Source organism: Dendrobium catenatum, unplaced genomic scaffold (assembly GCF_001605985.2).
Source record: "Dendrobium catenatum unplaced genomic scaffold, ASM160598v2 fragScaff_scaffold_1676, whole genome shotgun sequence".
Lineage (NCBI taxonomy): Eukaryota > Viridiplantae > Streptophyta > Magnoliopsida > Asparagales > Orchidaceae > Dendrobium > Dendrobium catenatum.
The window spans coordinates 1,568,270-1,583,175 of NW_021320138.1; the positions used below are offsets into that span (position 1 = coordinate 1,568,270).

The 14,906-nt window shown below is 33.2% G+C and overlaps 1 protein-coding gene across 1 annotated transcript; it reads right to left on the reverse strand.

Annotated features, from left to right (window-relative positions):
- Positions 1-7,478: 7,478 nt before the first annotated feature.
- LOC110096821 (B3 domain-containing protein At1g05920-like) lies at positions 7,479-7,946 on the reverse strand. Its single transcript, XM_020822944.1, has one exon. It carries the CDS (start codon positions 7,944-7,946, stop codon positions 7,479-7,481), a length of 468 nt encoding a protein of 155 aa, XP_020678603.1.
- Between the last annotated feature and the right edge of the window lie 6,960 nt (positions 7,947-14,906).

Genomic DNA, 14,906 nt, shown 5'->3' on the forward strand with positions numbered 1-14,906 from the left:
ATATCTCATCAACAAGAATCAGACCATTAATAATTCTCAAAACCCAAAAAAGGAAGTCAGAATGACCAAATTTCAAATTTTAATCAAGACATCATTGCTAGTGGTAGTATGCCCAATACAATTCCAAACATCATTAGTGGAAAATTCTCCATTGTTGCAGAGATTAAAGATAAGTTTATCAACATAATCAAAATTGATGGGAATATCACAAATAACATCAACAATATTAGTTAGAACAATATCACTCAAAAGGTTGATATTCCAACTACCATACAAAATAAAGTTATGAACTTTGAAATCAAAAATAGTATGAGTATTTAAAATAGAGTCAAGCAAGCCAAACCTAATCTAATTATCTTGCCAAAAGAACATGGAACCATTCCCAATGTCCCATTGAATCATTTGTTCACCAATCCATTTGACTTTGCAAAGTCTCATTTATCCAGAAGATTGGCCCTTCTTAGTAACAATAAGAAGGATGCTTTTTTAAAAAAAAATATTTAGAGTTCATAAATTTAGGCCAAAGAGAGGTATTTATATGAAATTTCCTCCAATGCTTAATAAAAAAACATTTTATCATATCTAAGTTGGACTTATAACCAATACCACCCTTGCCTTATAAGGACCTGTGCAAGAAGCCAAAGCCCTCCAATGAGTTTTCCCTCTATTTTGTAATAAATGTTTGTTATAATTTATGTTGCTAATATTTCTTCAATATTTTTTTCGAGATAAATTTAACTGATGAGCCTTATTGAGGATTGATTAAAAATATTTTTTTTAAGTGCAAGAAGATGACTAGTAGCTCAGCTAGTAGGTCTGTACGTATTGAGGGGACCCTTCCTTCTCAGCCTGCTTATCAGAGTTAAGATAGCCTATCTTTACCTACCCCTCCAGCTCGTAGCCCACATTTTTACTCACCAGACCCCAGCTTTCCTTCGCCAGACAGCACTCACAGTACTCTCTTTTACCCTTAATAACCCCACACTTTCTCATGGAAGCCCTCCCACATATCCATATCCACCATTGTATCCCCCTCCACCCCCCCCCCAAAAAAATTTATTGGTTGCTCGAGCAAAATGATAAAATCAGAAAAAATTTTGAGAAGCACAGGTCGACTCACATATAAGACATGTTTACAGACATTAGAAAGTCAGGTGAGTGACCACTTAGGATAGTCCATATTATACAAGGAGGGACTAGAATAGATAAAAATGAGCTTTTGATGTTGGGGGCTTGGGTAGTTTCCCCCATACTGGGGGCTCAGTTCTACATAATGAGCACAAGCGACGTTTGGTAAGAAATTTTAAAAGATTTTAATAATTTACTTAGATATGAATACTAATGTAAGTATATTACAAAAATACGTGATGGGTATATAACTGACCGGTGTTAAGTTACATAGTCATACGCACAAGAGGCAAGAGGATCAGCAATGAGTAGATGAGCAAACAAGGAGAGCTTATGTGAGTATATAAGTTTAATATTTTGTGTCATATGTAAATTGCTTAATCTTGTATTAAATTATATAGGATGAGCATACACGACTTTAGGAGAGCTAGCCAGGAGTAACTGAGGGATCTTCTGGAGGATTAATAGATTATTCTGACTACCACACTTAGTCGCAAATGGTAGAAGGAATGCAAAAATGTCGGGTTTATTGTTTAGGCTCACAAGCCTACACATATGAGGGGAAACCTCTAGTGGTTCCAGCTTCTCAGCATGCAAGCAGAAGTCATTATATAGCCAATAGGTAGGTGTCTATACAACCGAGCAAAAGAAACTAGGGAAATCACAATCTAACATGCAGATGTATATACATATACAGATGTAGCAAACTCAACTATTGGATGAGTTACAAAAATTGAGGGAGCAATTTAGTGGAAAGCAAGATGCATCAGCAGAGATGGAGATTGATTCTGATTAGATTTTTTTTTTTGTTATTACTCGACATTTCATTTAAATGTTGGGCATTTCATTTGTTTGTTTGTTTATTTTATTGTTAGTTTTTAATTATGTAACGAACGAACATTATATTTAATTTAAACTATTTGGTGAATATTCAATAAACTTGAATGATCAAATCTGTTATTACATGCGTGTAGAATGTTTTTATGTTCAATGTCTAAATGAATATGATATTTATATATTTTTATACATATTTGTTGTGTTGTTAAAAACATATGAGGAGAGTTGTAATTTTTTGTTTTTGCTATAGGTTTCTAGCGAAAATGGAGATATGAAAAAATTGTATCATATTTCCAATAGAAAATTCCTCTTGAATCTCCGACAGATAAACTGTCGGAAATTTTCGCCGGTCCGTGTCCAACAATTTTTCGACGAGTTATCCGCCGAAACTTCAGGCTGAATTTTTTCGCCATAATTTTTTGCTGATAAATCACCGATAATAGTGACTCATAAACGACAAATATTTCTTCTATGTTTCGCTTCAATTCCATCAGTAAATCCACAAATAATTCTAGCAGAAATAATCCACCGGAATAAGGTTTTCGACGAGTGTTTTACCATCGACTATATTTCCACTAAAAATTCATTAGAAATGCACATCTTTTGGTGGAATTTTATGATTTTTGGTGGATTTGGGCCGCAGATATTACACGATTTTCCTGTTGTGTGCATGGTTATCATTAGCCATGCTTTTTGCGCAAGGTTACAATGCATGGGCCTCCATTAATGTCTTCTTAATTTTTTAAGACACAAATTAGGAAGAGTGCATGATTCTTGATCAAATTAGCAAAACAATTGTTTCTCTTTCACAATGGAGAAAAAGGATTCATGTAGTCGACCCCACATAGTGATCAGATAAAGGCTTTATATTGTTATTATGGTTGTAAGATTATTTTTTTTGGACTTTTAAAAAAATTTCAAAATTTTTTGAAAGGCAATTTTTTTTCCTACTAAAGAAAAAAAAGTAAAGAAATTTATTAAGAAAATTTTCTCACAAGGGTTCGAGGGCTCACATAAGTTGTTCATAGCACAAAAGGGGCCCAAATTGAGTACATGAATTGTAATGCATTGGGCCGGCGGCTCGCCGACAATTATTTTATTCAGCCACTAAGTCATATTTGGGCTCAATTTTTGGCCCAGACACTTTGATTCTAATTTTTTAATCTTTTGTTATTCTATATAAAATTTTGCTCTTTCGAAGCTGAACATGTCCTTTACAGTAAATTATGAGGATTTTGGAGTGATTTTTTTTTGACTTTTTTGTTCGATTGACTCGCTAACTTTAAGAAATAAAAAAATTATAATTAAAGGAATTTTACTTGGTTCATTGCCTAAATGGAAGGTTCATGCTATCATCCATGCCGCAATCATGCCTCATAATTTTTTTAAAAATATTAGTTTGCTTCACAATGTTTTTCAAAGGCTTGAAAATATATTTCTAAACTCCATGAGCTTCGACATCATAATATAGGGTGCAATTGATATACCATAAAAGATCATCTTTGATCGAGCACAAATCTTGATTCATATTTCAATGAGAAACTTTCACAATTATATTAAGGATCATTCTAGCTTTGATTTCAATAAACCTATAGTTGAACTAAACATCTTTTCGAGACAAATTTAATGATAACAAAAGTAGTCTAATCTGAGCTTAAATGAGCCCAAATCAAGGATCTAAAACATAATTATAAATTTTATACATTAATTGCATAATCAACTAATCTACAATTTTGGCACGCTTGTAGTTGAATTGAGCAGGTCGATGAGATAAATCCAACAAATCCAATATTGCATAGTTTTGATATTAATTAGGCACTTAAATGCTAAATAAATACTTTATGATCTTGGGAATCAATATAGGCTAGGTATATAACTCTTAAAATTCTATAAATAGGTCCTCACTTTCTACATGGGGAGGCGGGTTGTGACTTAGAACTTAGGCTTGGGATTGATAATCAAGGGAGGTTTAGGGATTTGAGGATCCTAGAGCACTAAAATTAGGCCACCACTCGACCATGCATTGACAAGCTTTTATCGGCCAAATAGTATGATCTTTGGGCGATCTTTGCTCAATTATGATCCTTGGACCAACATAACCCAATTATGGTTTGCTGATCACCATCGCTCAAGTATGATCGTCGGACATCAGTCTCCCTAATGTGGCCCCTTCGCTTAGCATAACCCACTGATTATGGTCCTCAGACAATCATCTCCTAACCACAATTCTTGGAATATCATCACCCCACTACAATCCTCAAACCACTATCATCTAATTATTATCCATGGGCCATCGTTGCCCGTCTATGATCTCTTTGCCTACAATCTCTTCTAACTTCCATTTTTTGTCTACTACGTACATTCCTTCTGACCTCCATCGCCCACCCATTATCGTCTTTTGACATTTATCATTCATTAACTATGCTCTTTAGACTATTATTGTCTAACTACGGCCCTTTTGACCGCCATAGCCCATTAATTGCAATCCTCCAATGTCTCATATCCTATTGACTATGATCCTTCTGACCTTCATTAAACATCGATTATAGTCCTTTGACCTTTGATGTTAGCTGACTGCAATCATCCAACCATTGTCGATAAAAGTCAAACTACCATCCCTCCAATCATCATTTCTTGATTATAGCCCTTAAACCACCATCATCTAACTATGATCCTTTAACCACCATCAATATACTATAATCATCTGACCTTTGTTTCTAGTATGTAATCATATGACCAACGTTGCCTAGTCCTTATGACCACAATAGTTTGATTATAATTCTTTGACCACAATCAGTGGGCTATGGTCCTATGATCTCCATTGTTGACTATGAAGTTTGATCACTTTCGTTTGACTATTATCTCCCACCCACCATCGCGTGATAAATGCCCATCAACTTATAATCTTCTTACTATTATTGCATGGCTACTCTGACATCACTAGAATCCCATCATACACACGATCACTTAGAAGATTGATGCATGTCATTGACATCAACTTTGTTTCCCAACTGCATCACTTAGATTTATGTTGAATTCTTACAAAAGGGCTCATCCAATAGTGTATCATTGCCTTCCTAAAGAAGGGCTAGCTTCACTTGCAATCAAATCTAAATACTAATAAAATACTTTTAACTGGGTCAATCCATGTATTTTTTCCCTTTTCAGGATTTTTCTCATAAAAACTCTAGTATCTCTTTTAATTCGTGCACTTCTCTCTTTTCTATGTGTGTACTGTATCTTCATGCAAAGTTAAGACATAAAACTCTATATCTATATACTGTTGTGAATATTTCAGTATACAATAACTACCATGCTTAGGTTTACCCATTATATCTTTTGAATATATAACCATTGTGCCACAATGCAAGTATTAGCTCCACAATGTCAATATTGGTTCCATGATTATGAGTTTTAATTATGCATGATTTTGAATAAATCTTGGAGTGTTTTGTTGGGGAAATTTTTTTATATGGTTTGATAGGTTGTTTTTTCGGGATAAAATCATCAAAGGTGTCTACATGTTGATTAAGGAAAAAAGTATGTTAGGAGAAGCTTTAGATCTCGATGGTTTACCAACAACATACTTGAAGTTTTCATCCTTCATTTTAGATTTTTATTTTTATTTTTCTTGCCAATATTAGAGGCGTAACCATCATTATCATTAATAACCACATTCAAGTCAATATTATCCTACAAATCACAACTTATAGCGACATTAAGCTTCCCATCCAGAACATTAACAACATTTTGATCAAGATTTAACCTGTCAGACTCGTCATCATAATTACAAATAGGAATACCACGCACTTGCTTATTCCCCATACCCAAAGCCAGCTCATCAAAGCACCTCCAACCGAACACCAAATGCTTGAATGGCGTCCCTCGCAAGCTCCAGCCGAACGGTAAAACTTCTGCTATTTGGTTGCGAGTGAACAGTGGGACGCAAATATTAATATTGAACTATTCATCTTTGTCATTTCTCTATCTCTGTCGAACTTGTCGAATAAACGTACGAAATAAAAGAACAACCCTTACCTTGGCAAAAGGGGGCAAAATGGAGTTCGATTGGAGATGAATCACGACATTTTTAGTTTCACGATATTTTGGAGTGAAAAAAAGAAATTTTTGGTTGGAGATGCCCTCAGGTATAGGAGAAATGGAATATAAATTATAGGAACCATATTAGAAATAATCATAAAAATAAGAGCAACCACATGTCCTATAAAATGTTCGTTTGAACCTGCGAAAGATCCGCAACAAACTCCTCCCCATAGGGAGGAGGAACTTGAATGCCATCATTAATAGAAACAAAATTTGATAAAGGAGAAACAACCATAACATTTATATTATCCTTAGTATTCATATGAATAGGGAAAAAATAGTAACAAGGATATCAACAAGGTGATCAAAATATGAATTTTCCTTGTCAATAATAGTCATAGTTTCAATGTTAACCAATGTTTCCTAGTGAATCTGGGGTTGAAGTGAAGGGCATTCAAGTTTATAATGACCCAAAGATTTGAATTGATCATGAAAAGAGGGGAAATCTTCCATTTCAACGTTTTGAATATATATACCCAAACTTTTCAGGATCAACTTAAACTTTCTCAAGATATCTTTTAGTGATGTCCAACTCAACTAACACGAGCTATTGAGCAGTGAGATCTAATTGAAGTTGCAATATCAATTCGTAAAGGACAACCGAATAAAGATCCCAGCCAGTGCAAGATACAAGGAGAGAACATATGTGGTCAGAGATTGAGAAAGGAAACCAAAATAGGTATGATTGGGGATTCCTCAATGAGATCTAAATTATGAAACCATTTAATCGATTTCATGAAGCCATTATTCACAAAATATGAGCGATGAGAAAATGTCCTATAGTAATCCATATCATTACAAAGTTTTATTAAAACATGTTTAGGATCCAATAAAGTAACCAAGTAATTATTCACAAAACCAACTTTCTCTTGCGAACATCTCTCATGCCATTGAATTTCCAACCCCAAACATATAATGTGCTCAATACAATGTATATTTGCTATGTTATGCTATTTAATGTCTTCTTCTGCGAAAGGGTATCATTTGTAATCAATGAATAAGCATAATTGGATTTATTTCAATACAGCCAAGCCCAATGATTTTGTCCCCTATTCAGGTTTTCCACGTAAAAATTCAAGTGTCTCTTATAACTCTTGCACTCTTCTCTCTTTTATCTATATGTATATATACTAGATCTTCGTTTAAAGCTAAAACGTTAAATGCTTCAGCTCTCCATGGATGTTGAATGTTTTGACACGCAATAGTTCCATTTAGCAATTTAACTAAACAATGAAGATCTTGCAACCTATTTTAACTCATATTCAAGTGACTTATTACAACAGCTCTTAAAAACCCCAAAAACATTTTTAAATATATTATTCTAGTAAAATAACAAATGCTTCCTATAATTACCTTGTGCTTCACAAATCAATGAAAGATTCAGCAAACTAACTCTGAAATGCACAACATTAGAGCTTATGAAAAATGAAGCAAGGCATGTCTTTTTTATCGCTATTTTCCTGGCTTCGGAATATCCAAATCGCCACCTTATCTCCTTCTTTGAGTTTGAGGTATTCAACACATCTCGGCCAGTCTGATCCTTTAATGTTTGTGACAATGTCAAATACATCCCAACTTGTTAGTTTCAGCTCCAACCTCATCCCAGGGATGAAGACAAGCACATTCAAACCATCATTTAACATTCCTATAGGGCCATCTTTCTCTGTGCTGTCTACTATTGCCCTCTCATTTAGAGAAAGGTAAATACGGAGCATATCGTTGGCCAGAAGTTCTGGAATACTGATGCGGCCATGTTCCTCTGAAACGTCTGTAGAATCTAATATCTTCACCGTTAAAAAATTGAGCCCAAATGCACAGTAATCATTAGCCACTCGTTGCGTCCATGGAGGCAATTTTGGGGCATCAAGTATTTCCATCTTAATTCATTACAACACACATTGTAGGCCATTTATATATATGATGGAGATCGAGGAGATATAGTTCAGAAGATAATTATCTTCCAGTATAAGAGTTCATGATGTCATTATTCTGTGCAAATACTAGATCGCTTAGAGGCGAATCAGGACGTGCCACGTTACCCGGTACACAACGGTACATAGTTGCGGCATACAACAAAAAAGTGAAGTGGCGTGTTCTGATTCGCCTCCAGACGGCATATTCACATAGAATAATTTGTCCATTTAATGGAGTAGTGTGGAGTGGCATGCATGCATGCATTTGAAAATTATAGAGAGAATTGAAAGGATGAAATGAATTGAATCTCTATTTGAGCGTTTAGAACATTTAATATAGAAAGAAAAGAAAATTTACTGAACTTTCTAAATTAATTTATAATTAACAGTTATTAATTTTCCATTATAGAAGATATGATTATGTATGTTTTATTTAAAACAAAACAATTTAATGATGTATCTGTCACATGCATGGATTTGAAAATTATACATGCAAAAATAGGAAAATGAGAATTATTTTTAGAACGAATCTTGTTAATATTTAAAATATTCAAATGAAGAAATTTTAAATTTCAAGTTAATCTTTTTAAGTATTTTCTTAGTTTGTAAGGTACTTTTCAGTATTTCTTTATAATATTATAATATATAAAAGGAGATTATTTTGAGAGTAATAGTTATTATTGATTCAATAGTAATATTCTCTTTAAAATAATAGAATCATAAGTACATATTAATTCGGCCTTAACTTTAATTTTATAAGTAAATAAATTTATAAAAATTACAAAAAATAATTAACTTTTGATAGTTATGATTAATATTTGAAATTATGTTAACGTACAATTTGTGCACGTGGGGTTAAACTTCATTAAAAAAAAAGAGTCATTGTATATGCAACACATTTAAGCTTCGTTTTTGCAATGCTGGTTGAATGTAACGTCTGGTATGCTATTCATGATGAGAGATTTGGAATGTATCCTTTTTGGGTGAATTTTTGTTATGGTATTTGTTCTTTTTTGGTTTGGGGGTGGCTTTTGTTTGTTCGATCGTATCTTTCTTTGGGTTGTCCTAAGATCAAGCTTAGGAATTTTTCCTGCTTTAATTATTGTTTTAGTTCTCTTGCCTATTAGTTGTTTATGCAAATTTTTTTGTGGGAGGATGATAGCAATGCTTTCAAGAAGATTGGAAGCTGGGAGCATTTTGGTTGTTTTTTGATAGCTCCTTCTTTTTGGGTGCTTCTCCTTAAGCACCGTAGCATGTACTTAGGGATTATTGTACTAAATTCTAGTGGGGAACTTGAGCTTCTAGGTTTCTTTTTTCTTAATTTTTGTAGCTCTTTGAGCATTAGTGAGTTTGAGGTCCCCTTAAGGACTATGTACTTATTTAATTTAGTTAACGCGTAGGTCCCTCTGTGGGTTTCTCCAAAAAAAAAAAAAACATTTAAGCTTCGTTTGAAATAGCTGACTACTGCACTTGGTCGTAGGCGGTTGGATGAATACAGAAGGGTCGGGTTTTTAGTTTAGGCTCGCAAGCCTACACATATAAGGGGAAAACCTCTAGTGGCTCCAAATTCTCAGCAAGTAGCTGGGAGTCATTATATTATATAGCCAACAGGTAGCTATCCATACAATTGAGGTAGAGCAATTAGTGAAATCACAATCTAACATGCAGATGTAGATACATATGAAGATGTAGCAAATTCAATTATTGGATGAGTAATAGAAATTGAAGGGGCAATTTAGTGGAAAGAAGGATGCATCAATAGAGAAGGAGATTGATTATGATTAGATATTTTTTTTGTTATTACTCGACATTTCATTTAAATGTTGGGCATTTCATTGGTATGTTTGTTTATTTTATTGTCTGTTTTTAATTATGTAAAGAACGAACTTCATATTTAATTTAAACAGTTTGGTGAATATTCAATCAACTTGAAATGATCAAATCTATTATCACATGCATGTCTTTATGCTCAATATTTAAATGAATATGATATTTGTATATTTTTATACAGGTTTGTTGTGTTGTTAAAAACATAAGAGGAGAGCTATATTTTTTTGTTTACACTACAGGTTTTCGGCGTAATTGGAGATATGACAAAAATGTATCATATTTCTAACAGAAAATTCCTTTGGAAGCTCCGGCGGATAAACTGTCGGAAATTTTTGTCGGTCCGTGTTCGACAGACTTTCCGACGAGTTATCCGCTGGAACTTTTGTCTAAAATTTTTCGTCAGAATTTATGGCAAATAAATTATCGGTAATAGTGACTCATAAACGACGAATATTGCTTCTATATTTCACTGAAATTCCATCAATAAATCCACTGAAAATAATTCTGCCAGAAATAATCCGTCGGAATAAAGTTTTCGACATGCATTTTACCATCGGCTACATTTCCACTAAAAATTCACCAGAAATGCACATCTTCCGGCTGAATTTTATAATTTTCGGTGGATTTGGGCCGCCAATATTACACGATTTTCCTATTATGTGCATAGTTATCAGTAGTCATACTTTTAGCGCAAGGCGACAATGCATGGGTCTCCATTAATGTCTTCTTAATTTTTTAAGATACAAATTAGGAAGTGAGCAAGATTCTTGATCAAATTAGTAAAACGATTTTTTTTCTTTTATAAAATGATTGTTGTTTATTGGAGTGGGGTGGCATGCATGCATGTAAAATTTACAGAGATAAGTAGGAAAATGATAATTATTTCCCAAATAAAGCTACTTAATCCTAAAATTTCAAATGCATAGAGCATTTATAAGTACACAACGAGAAATGGAAAGGATGAATCTCCATTAAAGCGTTTAGAACATTTTATTAAGAAGGGAAAATTTAGGAACCACCTCAAATTAATTTCTAATCAATAATCAATGACAATAGTTTTATTGCATAAATACTCTAGAGCATATATGTGCATATTTCAGGAAAACGATAACTATTATCAAATAAAATTATATAATTTTAACTTGAAAATATGTGAAAATTATATAGATACATTATAAAAATAATGGTAACTTTTACCTAGATGAGATACTGTTAAAATTTAAAATATTCAAATGAAGTGAGCTCTTTTTTTTTTAGTTAAAACACTTGGAGGGGTCTATGCTTTAATATCAAAAAAAAAGGTTACAAGGTCCTTAGAAGGAACCTCCAGCTCGCTAATGCTCAGAAGAGCTACAAGAGAAAACAAAATAAAACCTAAGAGCCGGTGGTTCCTTTTTCTAAGAATTACAAAAAAAAAACCTAAGCACATTCTAAGGCTGCAAGTAGACAGAACCCAAAAAAGGAAGAGCAGAATAATCACGTTCATCACAGTCTTCCTGCAAAAAAAAAAAGCAAACCTCAAAGAGCTTTGAAAAGTAAGAGTCATGAATTCTTTGCAAAATTTGTATGGCCAAAAATCTGAAGAGAATATATGCATGTAAGAAATACTCCAAAACAAAAGGTTAATAAGGGTGCAGAATTGTAAGCAGTAAATATTTAACCAATTGGAAAAGGAAATAAGGTTGCCGGTTACCGAGTTACCACAAAACAAAAGAAAAAAGCTAATGCAAGCAGGTAAAGAAATAAAAGTCTCATATAGGTAATTCCCCAAACATTTAAGTTGATAACTTGGATGAGAGCAGCAGGCATAACAGAGATAGTAGTAATAGTAAAAATCCTCATAGGTAACCCAATATTACTAAAAACATGGATCGGCTCATAAACAATCACCAAATTATCACCAGTAAAATAGATATTAGAGGGGTAAGAAAAATACAAATAAAAAAAGCTTACTAGCCAACTATGATTGGCAATCACCTACATCTGAAAGAGACACCATAAGACAGTAGCCCACATAAACCCGCTCCCTAACACACCTCCAGACAACCCCCAAACTAGAAAAGAAAATTCACTTAACAGCCACAACAAACCATTATATATGACAAAATAGAATAAACTCCTAGACCTCCAAAAACAGAAATAGAGAAGACCACACAAACTGCCAGAAAATGGCAGAAACACCAAGACAAGGCATTCAAGCATGTCGAAGGTAAGGAAGCCCTCCTTTATCCAGAGTAATAAGCCCTTTAAGAGGAGAGGGCATATTACACACAGTAAGTTCATGATAAGTATCAAGTTGACAACCATATTTTGCCAACCAATCCGCACAAGCATTACCGTCACGATATATATGAGAAATAAAGTAATTAAGCTTAGATAGGGACATCTTGATTTTTCTAATAGTGTAAAAATCATGAGGATTACCATCATTATCATTAGTAATAATATGAATTAAGAGTTTAACATCAACCTCAATGACCACATTATCCAAACCCAATCACAAACAAATGTTTAAACCATGAGATAAGCCCATAATTTCAGTAGTAATGACAGAACAGAAAGTCAAAGGGCTAGAAAAAGCAGTAACAGGACTACCATTATGGTTATGGATGATGCCACCCATACCAGTAGCAGTAGCACCAACCGACCAATCCAAGTTAAGTTTGACATAAGGTAAAGTGGGTTTAAGCCATCTCACAACACGATCACATTTATCCAAAGAGCCACTATCACTATTAAAACCAAAATGAGTAACTAACTGACGACAATTTTTAAAATTTTTTATCGAAATAAGATAGACAGAATGCAACTGCAAAATTTTATTTCCAACATTGGTAATGATTTGGTTAGCAACCATCTTGATCTCATTATAATTAGAATCATTCATGTCCTTCCAAAGGTACCAAATATTCAAAATAAAAAGTAAAGTATGGATATGACATTTGTCTTTAGAAAACCACAGTTTACGAATATCAGCAACATCACAATTAGCATTAAAGAAATCAATATCAGCAAGATTAAAGAAATGGTACCAAACCTTTTGAGCAATCACACCATTAATAAACACATGCTTACTACTTTCAATATTAAAGCAACATTGATATTTAGAAGCAAAGATGAAACCTTTTTTCCATAAAAGATTATCCACATGCAAATAGCCTTTAAGACATCTCCACATTAATATAGAGTAGGATAATAGAATATTATTATGCCAAAGAGAAGCAAAGTTTTGAGAAAACTCGCCTTTAAATTTATTAGCCTCCCACACCTTTTTAATGCTGAAGTTACCATAAGAGGATAAATTGAAAAGAATTTTATCCTTGTACTATAAATATAAAGGAATTTGTACAATTTTCTCAACTATGTCATTCGGAACAACCTCCAAGAGTTTGCTAATGTTCCAATCACCATTTTGAATGAAAGAATTAACTCTAGAATTTTCAATAGTATGGGTATTAAGATAACTATCAATAGAAGACGTACCCAACCAATTGTCTTGCCAAAAAGAAACATCACTTTGGCTAAGGCCCCATTAGATATACTGTTCATCCTCCCATTTGATATTGCAAAGCCTTTTCCAAATAAAAGAAGCAGAAGATTTATAGTGACAAACCAAAAGATTAAGATCTTTACAATATTTAACATTCATAAATTGGGCCCATAAACTGTTATTAGATCTAAAAGCAAACCATAATTTATGAGAAAAAGCATGCCAGTGTCAAGGATAGTCTTGTAACTCAAAGAGCCCTCATTATAAACCCCATAGACTTTGCTCCAAGTCATCCAATTCATACAAGACTTGTTGTTTTTAGCTCCCAAAAAAACTTATTGATCATTCTTTCCATTCTAGTACAAACCGTGGAGGAAGGTTATAGAGTGTGAAAAATAAATATAAGAATAGAACTCAAGACTAGATGACCAATTAAGAAGTTTCCTTTGGAAGATAGTGAAAATAGTGTCAAACAAATGATTTTTTTCCTACCTTTAAAAAGAGGGGTGCCTAAATACTTAATAGGAAGCAAAAAAGAATTAAAGCCACTCACTCTTTTAATCTTACTCATTCTGGTGTGATTCACAGATTTGTCAGTAATGAAATTACTCTTATCCTTGTTAATAGATAAACCAATAATATTCTAGAAATGGGATAGAAAATGAATAAGAATTTAACATTTTTAATAGAGGCATTCGAGAAAATAATAAAGTCATCAGCAAAACTGAGATGAGTAATAGGAATACCACCAACAATATGAAAAAAGAGGTTAGGATACCTTCTATAAAGATCCTCAAGACCTTTGGAGAGGTATTCCATGGCAATAATAAACAGAGAAGGAGACAATGGATCCCCTTGTCTTAGCCCATGCTCATATTTTAAAAAAACCATGGTTACGACCATTAATGATAACATAAAAGAAACAATTTTCAATACTATTCTTAATAAGCTTGATAAAAGACTGATTTAAACCAAACAGAGACAACACTTCATAAAGAAATTACCTATTCAAATTATTATAAGCCTTAGTAATATCAACTTTAAAAATAAGATTACATCCAGTACCTTTGGCATTAATATCATGAACCATCTCTTTAGCCAGTAAAATGTTATCAAATATACTCCTGCCTTTCACAAACCCAGTTTGGTTGAAGGGGATGATTCTCAGCAAGATGAGCATTAATTTAAAAGCAATGATTTTAGCCACAAGTTTGTTAAAGAAAGTACAAAGATTAATATGTCTAAAATCATTCTAGTACGTAGTAGAGTCTTTTTTGGGGATAAGCACAATATTAGTGAAAGAAAAGAATTTATGGTAAGGGTTGCCATTAAAAAAGTCATTCACAGCTTCAACCACATCAACTTTAATAATATCCCAAGTTTTAATAAAAAAATTTGTAGTAAAACCATCTGAGCCAGCAACAGAATCGCCATTCATATTTTTAACAGTGCTCCAAATTTCATCCTTTATAGGGGCTTGAGTGAGTAAATGATTGTCTTCCTCACCAATAACATTAGGGATCACCTTAGAATTTGTAATAGGAATGGTTAAAGTAGAACTATTAAAAACCTCTTTAAAATAATTCACACCAGAACTAACAATT

Excerpts from the sequence above, each read along its gene's own strand:
- LOC110096821 (XM_020822944.1), bottom strand. The coding sequence starts at position 7,946 with ATGGAAATACTTGATGCCCCAAAATTGCCTCCATGGACGCAACGAGTG.